General features: G+C 38.9%; 1 protein-coding gene across 3 annotated transcripts in view; it reads right to left on the minus strand.

Annotated features, from left to right (window-relative positions):
• Positions 1-411: 411 nt before the first annotated feature.
• LOC111865359 (unc-112-related protein) overlaps positions 412-12,852 on the minus strand; it is a 194,880-nt gene continuing 182,439 nt past the window's right edge. For 2 of the 3 annotated variants that reach the window (XM_023853309.2, XM_023853310.2), the window contains 6 exons: positions 11,936-12,146; positions 11,258-11,451; positions 8,295-8,532; positions 6,898-7,110; positions 3,730-3,966; positions 412-2,507 (listed from right to left, as the gene is read on the minus strand). In XM_023853309.2, coding sequence (XP_023709077.1) covers positions 2,307-2,507; positions 3,730-3,966; positions 6,898-7,110; positions 8,295-8,532; positions 11,258-11,451; positions 11,936-12,146 — 1,294 coding nt within the window. In that variant the 3' untranslated portion in view covers positions 412-2,306. The remainder of the gene's footprint in view (positions 2,508-3,729; positions 3,967-6,897; positions 7,111-8,294; positions 8,533-11,257; positions 11,452-11,935; positions 12,147-12,852) is intronic. The other variant, XR_002842971.2, reaches the window with a different exon arrangement.

A 12,852-nucleotide genomic window follows, 5' to 3' on the forward strand; every position in this document is an offset into this window, starting at 1 on the left:
AGTCGTCTAATTCGGGTACTATCCAGTCATTTGCATAGGGGGACCGAGGAAAACACCAAGAAACCTGTCACTATAGCCAGTGTTCCAGCCAAGATTTGACTGAGCACCTCCTTCCTAAATGTAAGTCACAAGCATTTCTGCAATGCTGACCTGTTTGCTTCTTATATGTAATCTTTGGCAATTCATCCTTACACAGGACAAAATTAAATAGGTTTCTCTGAGGTGTATTTTTTACAATAAATCAAACACCACTCCCATGTTGATACCTGTATTTTATGGAACTTCAACACAAAAACATATGTAGAGAGTAATAAGACAAATTATGTTTTCTTTGTGAAGAATAATGTATTATAATTGAGATTAATTTACAGCATCTCCTGATTTATTTATAAAAATTAAACATTAGGAGTGTTCAAAGCATATACAAACATCTTTATTAAAATTAAAATATATTGCGAATTAGAACTTTCAATAGAGATACACTTTTGATTTCTATGTATCACTGTCTAGTAACAAATTCTCATGTTCATAAATCCATTAACATTATTACATTATTTGTAATAGCTATCTGTTAAATGTAATGACTAATTACAAATAATATTAACAATAATAGTAGAATGTGTGTGCCATAGCATTCTAAACAATATTCCCAGTATGAATATAACCTAACAAATTATAAATTACAACCCACTCTGATCTCCATGGCTAGTGTCGATTAGATTATATTTACAAATAAAAATACTCTTTTTACATTATGTTCAACTTCTTCATTATGTCTAACAGCATTCATTTGAAATTGTCTCAGTAAAACACTCAAAATGACAGTTCATGCATGTTTAAAACCATTCTTAAAATCTGTATTAATTTCATAAACAACCTGTATGATAAACAAAATGTTCAAGTTTCAAGATATTAATTTGTTGTTATAAAACTAAATTTTAGTAATATAAAGATATTGTCAACATCTGACATAAATAACAACCGTTGCAACAGAAGGCAAACGTGAATAATTATTGTATAGGGATAGAAAATAGTTATGAAATACATTTCAAAGAAAATAGGTGTAGAGAACAGTAAATGTCAATAACATCCATAAATCAATATCTTTCCTTAACTATTTGCAAGGACAGAATGCTGATCTCACACAAATTAAGTTATAGTAGTAAAAATATGTAATTTACAATTACTTATATAAGTTTTGGGGTTTTCACAGTGATGAGCGTTGAAATTGTGGTTCTCTGGGTTGCATGTCCAAGTACATTTTGTCCCTGAAAATGCAGGCATGTCCCTCTGAAACACTGGTATCCACCTCTAAGACTACACAATGTCACAACCCAGGAAAACACATCTCAATTACACCCTGCTTTACAATCTTCATCTATGATTGAGCTATATATATATATTTATCGTTTCCAAGACCTACTTAGAGTCTGTGTATATAAGAAAATCACTGCGGCAGATGCAATGGGTTAAAAACTAAGCAAACATTGCAAAATCCTCCTTAAAAAATTACTCATAGTTACTGTAACTTGCATTAATCCTGAACCATTCATACTGAGAACTCATACTATTATCGTACTCACTGAAAGAGACAAATACACTCTGCAAGTGATTTATCAAAATCCACTGCACATCAGTAGTGACTTATTTAGCCTTCATCATCTGAGACTAGAGGTTTTAAATCCATTACTATGGGGCCGGAAACTGAATTTCAACTCAAGTAATGGTACTGGTATTAGTACAGAAAGAATGCACACTAGGGCAGATGGACCATATATTTGCTCTGATAAAACAGTGTGCAGTCAATGACAGTAAATACACAAAGTTACCGCCTTCATGAAGCCATAACTTTATCTTCAGAAGATGTCAAAGCAAGCCAGAAGTTCCCAAATAGCACAGCAGGCAGAGTACCAATATTGTTTCAACGCATTCAGTGATGACTTAAAATTCAATCCGAGTTCCCAAAAATAAGAAATAAATCATCATTGCACCCACAAAACTGTAAAAAATGATTCCATATGGTGCTGCAATCTTGTGAGAAACACTGGGGTATAACAAAAGCAGTGCACCAAGCCTGAAGTCTTCCAGGATGTATCTAGTACAAACAGAAAGCGAACAGTAAGTTTTAAGAAAACCACTTAAGCAGCTGACAAACTGAGATTAGATGTGAAGTACATCATCCAAGATCCAACCAATGACTGCAATTCTTTATAACTCACAGCAGGAAAGGCACCAATGTCACTTGTACTTGTGTTTGGAATCAGTTTGAAAGGTGTTCAAATTACTGACGCTTGTCGCATGCAACATTAAACCCAGCCACCAGTCAGCTTGTGAAACAATTCTTCATTCAACGTCTGATTCGCTTCCTTCGATCGCATGGAGAGAAAAATGTAACCACCAATGAATTCATGGATGACTTTGCAATCAGCAGAAAGGCAGCTGAAGATGATGTTGCCCTCTTCAAACTGCACCATCATATGTTTTACTTCCCAATTCACATTCCATGCCTAAAATAAAACAAAATATTAGTAAAGTGTGGACCCTTGACCCTCCCCCCCACGCCATAAAACGTTTCTGGGGGGGGGGTTGTGCATCTGAACACTCGACAATAATAAGTGAAGCTACAGAGAAGAGCAAGATCTCTTCCAACAAACTCAAGGAATCAGTAGAAAGTATCACAAGCGGTCAAGACCAGATATGCTAAAGGCAATGCACAATAAACTGAAGCCAACATGAATTTTGGAGGCAGTATTTTCCTGTAAGATGCTTATGTCCACCTACCAGACTATATGTCATCATAACCCATACTGCTGCTTGTGTGTGCACACCAAGAGAATCAAGTGCCTGATAAGTCTCTGTATTCATATTTGTGCTAACCATATCACAGTGCATATCTACACAATAAATCTCTGCCAACTGGAATCAGCAAAACAAGCAAACATACAAGTAACAGGCATCGCAGAAAGTATTAGGCATTTAACAAATTAAATATCAGTATAAATGAAAGTGTCTAAATATAGGTACATAATATCAAACTGATCAAACTGTACTTCAAAGCATTTAGGTTTGTGTGTGTGTGTGTGTGTGTGTGGGGGGGGGGGGCTCACAGTTAGAAGATTATGTCACTCTGGCAAAATTCCACAATTGCCATAACAAATTTTGTCCATTACCGGTAACAGCATGATCTAAACTGCTGAACTCAGTTTAATATGGTCTGATGCACTGGAACTCTCCCATTCCTGCTGTAGTTGAGATGGTGTCTGAATACACGCGCTATACTAGCAACAAAATCGCCTTTCATATTACTGTTTCCACAGCAAAAGTGCTGTGTTCATTCAGTGTTCAATGATGACTAATGTTTAAATCAAATTTCAGTGTGGTGTCCACCTGCAGTACCACCCCTCTCACCGTTAGAAATTTCTTGTTAAATTCAAATTCTCTCAACACTTTCTGCTGAACCAAGTATAAAGAGTGCTGTCTTCTGGTATGTGGTGCTGTGTAGTCCAGCAGAGTTCAACAATGTTCTGGAAGAAGGCACTACCACCATTTTCAGGGTCGAAGAGTTGGCCAAGCAACCAATAAGAAGCATCAGAACTCTTCTTGCGTGGCCTATGCTTCAGCTCTGAAGATGAATGCAGTATGATCCTCCAAGACTTACGTCAACTTCTATACCAGACTACATGATGCCACATCCCAGGGAGACTGTCAATTCTGGTGTAACAATTATACCTTCATGGTGTTGTACCGCCATGTCTTGATGTGGTCTCCTGTGCTAATATCCATCCTCATGAGCCGATTGAATGCTACTCCCAGTAACTCTTCTTTCTTATGGCCCATGAACTTTACAATGAACAGTGATATGCCATACTCCGGTAATGACTGCCACGCTTTGATGTAATTCAGTTTGGCATCAATGAGTGGAAGATCCTTTACATTGGCATGAGCCTCCAGAATCCTCTGCACCAACTGTTTGAAACAGACAGATTCTAATGAGTGTAACAGCATTTAATTTTATATTTTTATATATAAGAACACTAAATTGTCAGAAGAATCTATGTTTTATGCATGTAACCATGGGAAAAGAGATTCATTCACATACCACCAGTTGGTACACAGCAGGAGTGTCATCAACAATTGCATTTATAAATCCCATAATTGTAAAATGATGTGATCTTAGCTTATAATCATGACCTTTCGCCATGTCAAATCCTTCTATTTATCCAAGATTTCAAATATAATGTTCCATACTTCTTCAGTGCTGGGTAGAACCCTGAGAGGCAAAACATCAGTTTTCCAAATTTTTACTGCTGAAGATGGAAACCATATTACCATAAACTTAAATGTCCAACAGAACCAGAAATTCCTAAAGCTTTCAGATAATTATGTCTGCAGAACAGCTGTTTGTTGTGGGCTTGTTCCTGGCTTGCTGAAAGTTTGTGCGCTGTATGACATCTCACAGGCCATTTTAATGTATTTCTAGTGTTGAGCACAAAATTTTAAATGTCAGTATTTATCCTCTTTAACATCGAGTACAAAAAAAAAAACATTTCAGTTATAGATGGCCATTTTGGTTTGCAATGTGTGGAGATGAACTGAGAATCCAGTCATGCCTAAGAGACAGCCTGTAAGAAATTCTGACTTTATGAAGGCAATGAGATATTATTTCCTCCAAGAAGAAAGTATGGAAATCAAAAATAATCAGCCGATACAACCTTACACAGCAATACTGATACATGTGTACAGGTTTGAAAATTAGTGAATATCCAGTCTGACCCATGTTAAAGGAATTTTCTGCATGCACAAGTTGCTAGTACACATCTGAGGTGTGGGCAATTTCTTTCCTGTTTTCACAGAACTCCATGTAACCCAATCATAATAGCGACCTCCGTAGTCTAGGGGTAGCGTTCCCACCTCATGATTCAAGGTACGCGGGTTCAAACCCGGCGGAGGTCGTGGAATTTTTAAGGGTAGAAAAATTCAGGGAACAAGTCCTCCGGGAGGGACTTTAAGCTGTGGGTCCCATGTTGTAGATTTACAGCACGTAAAAGATCCTCATGTCTCTAGGAGACCTCTGAGCAAAATTAGGCAAAATGTTTCCCACCCAAGTAGTTTCCAATGCCTCTGGCAGATGGGGAAGTTATCGGGTAGCAATGCCAGCAGAGGGCCGACCTCACTGGCAGAAAGGGGAGTTATCGGGTACCACTGCCAGTAGAGGACCGACCTTGCTGGCAGAAAGGGGAGATAGCGGACACCAGTATCGGTAGGGTATGGCGACAGTAGAAATTAAAGGGGGACGTACAATAGACTATTAGTCGCGGTGCATGGGGAAACCCACCCCCTCTATACTGAATAACTGAATACTGAACCCAATCATAATCATGCCAGCACATGAAATTCTTTCTCAGGTTTAAAATTTATGAATTCACTGAAGAGGATGAGCATAAAGTATAACATACACCACCACATTATTGCCATCTAAACCCAAGTGAACTTGACTGGTCCAAGACTAAGAGATATTACAACAGCAGCAGTGACTGAAATGGGTTTGGCATGGGATCCACTAGAAAGACATGGAAGGAATTATTGAAGCAAGTTTGTGTGTTTATTTTTCTGTGTGACAACAAAGCACAGACATGGAGTGTCACACAAAATCACTTCTGTTGGTTTTCTTTAACGTTTTTTAGAATGTAGACACAGTCATACAAACTTATTTTCCCATCTTTCAGGTCACTCCAACAATGTGGGAAAATTATGTGTGACATACAGAGAAGCTGATGAAGGAGAGCCAGGAAGCAGAGACCTGTACAGAAAATGGGTAAGCTGTGGATCCTTGTTGTTAAGCCTTGAAGTGACCTCTGAGGAAGAAAATGATTCAGATTTGCAAATCCCACTTCAATAAAAACTTTCGGGTATTAATTGTTCACAGATTTGGACTGATTCATGCTGCTATTCTCTGCAGTCACAGATTAACTATACTCTGTTGCAGACTGTCAATAATGTGCTATTAACAGAGATCTTGAAACTTTCACCACAGCAGAAAATAATTTTGATATTTCATAATGGTAATTCAGTTCTCCTTATCCTTTGTTTTTCTGTTACATAACAGTTCTCAAGATTTTTATTCCTGTATATTTACTAGATTCTGTGAGGTATGTTCCTTCTAGTTTCAATTTCTTGTTTGCAGCAGAAAAAACACTTTGCTGTAGAACTAGAGGTATTTCTGCTTCCATCCAAATCACTAGGAAATCACCAGAGTGTACAGGTTAATCTAAACAGATATTCTAGAATACAGTTAACTACATATAAAAGATGCTAAAAAGAAAAGTGAGGGCCTCTGTCAAATTTAAAAAGGCAAAGGGAAAGCTATCCCTGTAACAAGCCGTAAAGACCCATAGGGTTGTCAGATACTGAGGCTCCCATATTTTCTAGACAATCAGCTCACAGATGGCGCCTTATGGGTCGGCTGCCCTTTACCCCCCAGGAAGATTCCTGCCGCTCATTTGTTAGAGGCTGAGTCGACACCAAAGGCCACAGTGGGCTGTAAGGATTAGGTAAGTTTAAAAAATCCAATGACCTCATCAGGAATAGAACAAGTGACCTTTCAGCTTGCAGCATAGTGTCTCCACCAACTACGCTACCGCGTACCCCGAAAAAACAGATGTAGATAGAACCTTTGTCTGTCTAAAACATTCCTGAGTGTATGACATACAATGAGGAGACAATCTCATGGATGGAAAGTATTCTGTATTCCACACCCCTGGAATGGAGATTTTGCTCCCCAATGTATGTTGAAAATGGACCCTAGTACCTTTCTAATGATGACTTAAGGATCTGTATCACCATCTAATGGTGACACATTATACTAGACAACGATATCATAGGGCAGTAGAAACATACCTTTCCTTTGAATTTTCTTAGGAATCTTGGTGAAACATAGTCTTCTGGAGTGATGTCCAGTGCTGACGGATTAATGGCAGGAGCAGGGGCTGGGTGCTGCATTTGCAAGAAAGCTATGATTGATTTCACTTCTGTATCATACGAACTATCCGCCAGGGATCTCCCTTTAGCAGCTAATCGACATGCTGCCATCCACTTGGCATACTGTTCCTCCTGCAATATGTATTCAAATGTCAGTAAGCCGTCTGGTATGAGTTCCATTTTCTAACTTAAAATAATATATGTGGCATTGGCTCTGAAACCTGTATTCAGATAGTTCAAGCTTCAAATCCTGGCTGGGATAATGAACTATCCTGACTAAGGTATTTCATGATTTCACTCCATACCTGCACACATATTCACTGATAGTACTTCATAAAAGGACCACCTCCAATCATGTTACTTGCTAATAATAATAATAGCACCCAATGCTACAATACTTGATACACTGACATTGTTGAAGTTCCATAAATAAACAGAAACAGATTCAACATTATCATAACTATGGAAATGCATGATTCTTCACTTCCTTGTTTGGTACTCTCTTGTTGTGGGGCAATGCCAAGTTAGTTACCAACTGACATTCTGGCCGGCACCAATTACGATAGTTACGTAATTCAGCAACTCATCAGTTCATACATATGTTTTTGTGTACGATACAATTTTGCAGTTACTTTTCCTCTCTGAATACTGAAAAGTATGGTTAGCCAGAGAAAGAAAGAACGAAGAAAACACAATTCACTGAACCGTATTTTAAGGTTTATATGGGAGAAGAGGATTTTAACAGTTAACCAAGGCGAATCTTAAATTGCAGAAATTAGCATTCAGATTGATCACTGAAGTTAACATAAAATGAGAAAATCCTTAAAATCAAGGAATATTAAATGGGATTTAATTTGCAGGGCAAGTCTTGATGCAGGTATTAAATGGGAGTTCTACAGTATTGTAGTTTCTATTAGCTACTGCTTATTATAAAGTATTTTTATCTGCGAAACAAATGAAATCAGATTTAAGAAATACAAAGTGAGTGACGTCTAGCATAAGCCAAGAGCTGTCTAAGAGTTTTCAAACAACAGATATTTCACTGGGTCCACCTGGAACTGACGATGTATAGAACTACCTCTTACTGGTGAGGAACACATGATGTACACTTCTTACACTTCCCCTTTCGAGTTTTGTTACGTATGCCACCAAGAGATCAGAATGAGAGTTACTTATTACAGACTACAGTTTTATAACTGAGTTTGCCCCCTTCCCCTTCTCAGCTTCTTTTGTTGCAATGCTGATATTTATACTGTTTTATATTACGAAAAAATGTAATTATTATGAATTAAATGCATGATATAAGCAGTACTCACTGTGTTGCAACGTATGAACATTTCAGTCATGCCTTCAGCACTGGGAACCTCCAACTTGATGCCATATCTACCCTGTGTAATATTGACTTCAGGGGTCACCTCACAGCCACGCAAGTTGATGTGATGCACTGGCTCTGCGCCTTGGGCTGCCTCCTCTCGTGATTTATATAAGGTGAGATGAAGGTCACGACATGTGAACCAGAACTGTTTCGACTGCTTCAATGTGAATCGCTTTGGTCTGGACAGAGAAAAAGAATCAAACTTGGCAAATAATCACATGACAATGCATGATGAAGTAAAGAGTGTGCTGACTCTGTTTGAAAACTACTTGAGATTTTAACAAGAAGAAGTCAGAATGAAGCTGCATTTGGCCATGTAAAAACAATGGACAGAACAAGGATACCAAGGCGGGCATTATAAGTAAAATGTAAAGGAAAAGGACCTATGAGACAACCCAAAACAAGATGGTTCAGTCAGATACTGGAAGACATCAAGCACAGAGGAAAGAGCTGCTAAGAAATTGAGAGGATAAACTGTGGGAAGAAAGATGAAGACTTTTCATCTACTGACGCACATGACACAGACAATGTTTGTAATGGCAGAAGCAGCATCAGTAGTAAAGCTGTAGTATTTAGAAGTGAGTGTCCACGAAAAGCTGCGCAGTGTATGGGAAGGTCCATTCCTGAACATTGAGGGGTGTTGTGATTATTCATTTGTCTGTCTTCAGTGCGAGCAGACGTCTCAAGTTCAGTTAAAAGCATTCCTCCTTGTACAGTCAAGTTAAAAATGTTGACTCTTGGTGTCGTATTTGAGTGTATTATTCTCTATTTACTGTATTAATATTTTATTTTATTGTTTATTTTTATTCGTTGATTTTCTTTTTTGTTTATTTATATGTGTACATTTTTTCTATCCCCTGTAACATGCCACCTACACAAAGTAAATTGAGTGGAAAAATGTTGCATTCACAATCATTTGTTAGTAATGTATATAAGTATATGAAAGAGGCTGGGCCAACAGTTACAATGAAGAACATAGGAGTGGAAGTAGCAAAGGCGACACGTGTATCGGAAAGTAGTGTCAGAAGACTAATAAGAGAAACAAAAAATATCAAATCTGGGGCTTCCACTCCCTTTTCGACAACCCTTAAAGAAATACCTAGGAAATCTCCAATAGCCACTTTGGATGACTAAAGAGTCTGTGGTGCGAAGAACAATTAATGACTTCTACATAGTCGAAAAAAAAGAGACCTACCCTGAAAAAAATTCACGAAAAGTTGAAGAAAACGTTAGATTTTCAGGGATGCATCTCCCCACTAAAGAAAATTATTTTGAAACTGGGGTTATGCTGGAAGAAAACAAAAAAATAATCGGCAGATACTGGTGGAACAATATATCAGAGCCAATCGTCTTCAGTATTTGCGGCAAATTAAAGAATATAGGGAAGAGGACCGCCCAATCATCTACATGGATGAAACCTATATTCATTCATGGCACACCACCCCATATGCATGGAGTGATGGATCCATCCAGGGATTATTTTCCCGTGTCCAAAGGCCAACGGCTCATTGTTATCCATGCAGGGGGAGAGCAAGGTTTCAACTCTAATGCCTATGTCCGCTTCAAGTCCCACCAAAAGACATGAGACTACCACAGTGACATTAACTATACCAATTATGAAAAATTGTTAAAGGAGAGACTTACAGGTATTCCTAACCTTCCCCCAAATTCTGTCCTTGTCACTGATAATGCTCCCTACAATAATGTTCAACTAAACAGAACCCCTAACTCAAATTCAAGAAGAGATTTTATGATATCCTGGCTAAAATATCACCTTCCACCTATTTATTAACTTCAATAACTTCAATGATTATTCATCATTGCGGAATCCAGAGATATAATATGATCCTACCACTCAAACCGAAATACCTTTCCTATAAAATAGATGGAATCTTTGCAGAACACAATCACAATATTTTACAACTCCCTCAGTATCACCCAGAACTCAACCCAATTGAGTTAAAATGGGCCACCGTAAGAAATTGGGTTTCTCAACACAATACCACATTTAAGATGGATGACATCATTAAAGTGGCAGACCAAAAATTGGCTTCCATAACTGCAGAAGAATGGCAATGTAGGTGCCAACATGTAAGGAACACTGAGCAACAATTAATGGCACGGGAAGGCCTACTGGACACTGGACGGGAGTGTGTCTTCCATGTTGGCGGTGATAGTGATGACAGTTCTGATGATAGTTCCGATTCATCTGGTGGTGACGAGGAAGGACAGGCATGTCGAGATGATATATATGTGGACATTGCTGGTGTTGCCCCTTTAGAATAGACCTGTGTAATATGTAAATAAACTCTTCATGTATATAACAGTGAAAAGTGTATAATAGTGTATAGTGCATAATAGCCTGTCATTTGGCAATTAAAACTTAACATCGGATGTGTGAACATCATCGAGACTAAACCACCAACACTATGCAACATGATGAGGTAAGAAGTTATTTTTTTGAGAATGCCTGTACTGCATTCCCCTCCACACTTGTCAACATGCTGGAGCTCTCCCCGCCACTACCAATACTTCTCCTACTCCGTGTCGGAGGACTGTCACTTCTAAATACTACAACTGTAGTAGTCATGGCAATGGTAGTAGCAGTGAGTCATCATAGCAGTAGTTGTGGCAGCAGTGGCGGTGCCAGGGGAGGAGGGATGACTACGCCAACTTCAGGTATGTCAGAATCAAATAACTTTTTTGCTTAACGTTACCCCATAATATGTTTACAAGTTTGCATTAATTATGTTAGCTCAATTCATTGCACTGACCACGCGACACCCTCTATCTGCTAGAGTTGAAACTAACTTCGCTGACAGGCGGCGGTCGCTCGGTAGGTATAGTTCGCTTGCAGACTTAAGCCACTGAGTTTGTCTCGTTTTATGTTAGCTCAATACGTACTTGAGGAATCGCAGGTAATCAGAAAGTTCTGGTATTTGTGTGATGTCATTATGGCCTGAGTTGATGTGCGATCCCTCTAATGTCACTTGGAGGTCTTCGAGAGCAGCATCAATGTCATCTTCTGCAACAGTACTGTTGCAGCTGCTGCTGTTAAGAATCGGCTGGGGCACTCCGGCTTGCAGCGTTACTTGCACCTTCAATGGTAACCACAAAACAATACAATTACATTTAAAATGGTCATGGAAAATGTATGGCATTAACAGTACCTCAGGTTCTGTGATGCCTTGAACACAAAGAAAGCATAAGATGTTGGATTTCAGGTTCTCATGGTGATGGCTACCACATAGTTCAGACACAGACTGACTTTCTGAAAGAACATATCAGAAAGGAAACAGTTCTGAGTAAAACTCATAAAGCCTAACCTCCTGTCCCACTGATTTCATGTCCCTACAAATCTTTTGCCACTAATATCATATTAAGTTAATGATAACCAAGATCGAGGCGAGAACTACAGGTTAGAAACAATGGCATAGAGAAGGGACAACATGGGAAGGAAGTAAGGAAGAGGAACCTTGAGAAGACAAAGAGACATGCAGTGATTCTCGGATGGTAACTGATTTTCGCAGAAGCAGAAATATCAAAAGGATGCAGACGATTCTCTCACACGGAAATACATACCTGAAGTGCTGCAAACATGAGCATCTCCTCTTCAGTACAGTCAATCTCCTCATTAAGCAGTTGCCATTTGGCTTGCTCATATATCTGATTAATTCTTGCAGCATCGTATTTTGGGTTCAGGTCATAGAATGAATAAAACTTGAAGCGGAGGCACAGCGTGTCATATTCCCTTACACCTTGCTCCATGATCGAGAGTGAAGAGTCCAGCCACCTGTCGAAAAGAAGTCACTGAGTAACATTAACTTATTATTGAAGTTTATGAATCACTGTATAGGCACGGGATATGTGTTGTTAACGAAGAAGACATCTGAAATACAGCAAACTGTACACGTATACTAGTCAACTATACCAATACAGAAGTTACAAATAACTGTGATCAGCCATTAAATTTTAAAACCACAAACGTTATAACAGACACATTACGTACTGATTTCCTCGTTACAGCAGTGATGCTCTAGCCTTATATTCAGGAAATGCTTGGTTTGAATCTCCACTGGGACGCCGACTATCCTGACTGAGATATTTCATGATTTTTCTCAGTCTTTCCCGCAGAGTGCTAGGGCACTAGTTCAATCAGGCCATGACTGCTTCCTTCCACATCCCTTCCAATTTAACGGCCACTCTGCCATTCAATACTATATATTCTACATTGACAGCTTTGTGAAACAACCCACGTATGGGGAAAAAAATATTATTAGCCAGGGCTGGACTGAGGGGTTGAAGTTTGAGTCCTGGTAGGGTCATGAATTCTCTCTTCTCCACATTTTCCAGACTGGCTCTGGGATCCAACCATCCTCCTATTCAATGGTATCAGTGGCTCTTTCCCCAGGGGTAAAGTGGCCATGAAGTATAGCTGACCACTCACCTCCAATTAGTGCCGAGGTAAAGAAAATGTGGATCTATACATCTGCTCCCCA

This window comes from Cryptotermes secundus, unplaced genomic scaffold (genome assembly GCF_002891405.2).
Source record: "Cryptotermes secundus unplaced genomic scaffold, Csec_1.0 scaffold114, whole genome shotgun sequence".
Classification (NCBI taxonomy): domain Eukaryota; kingdom Metazoa; phylum Arthropoda; class Insecta; order Blattodea; family Kalotermitidae; genus Cryptotermes; species Cryptotermes secundus.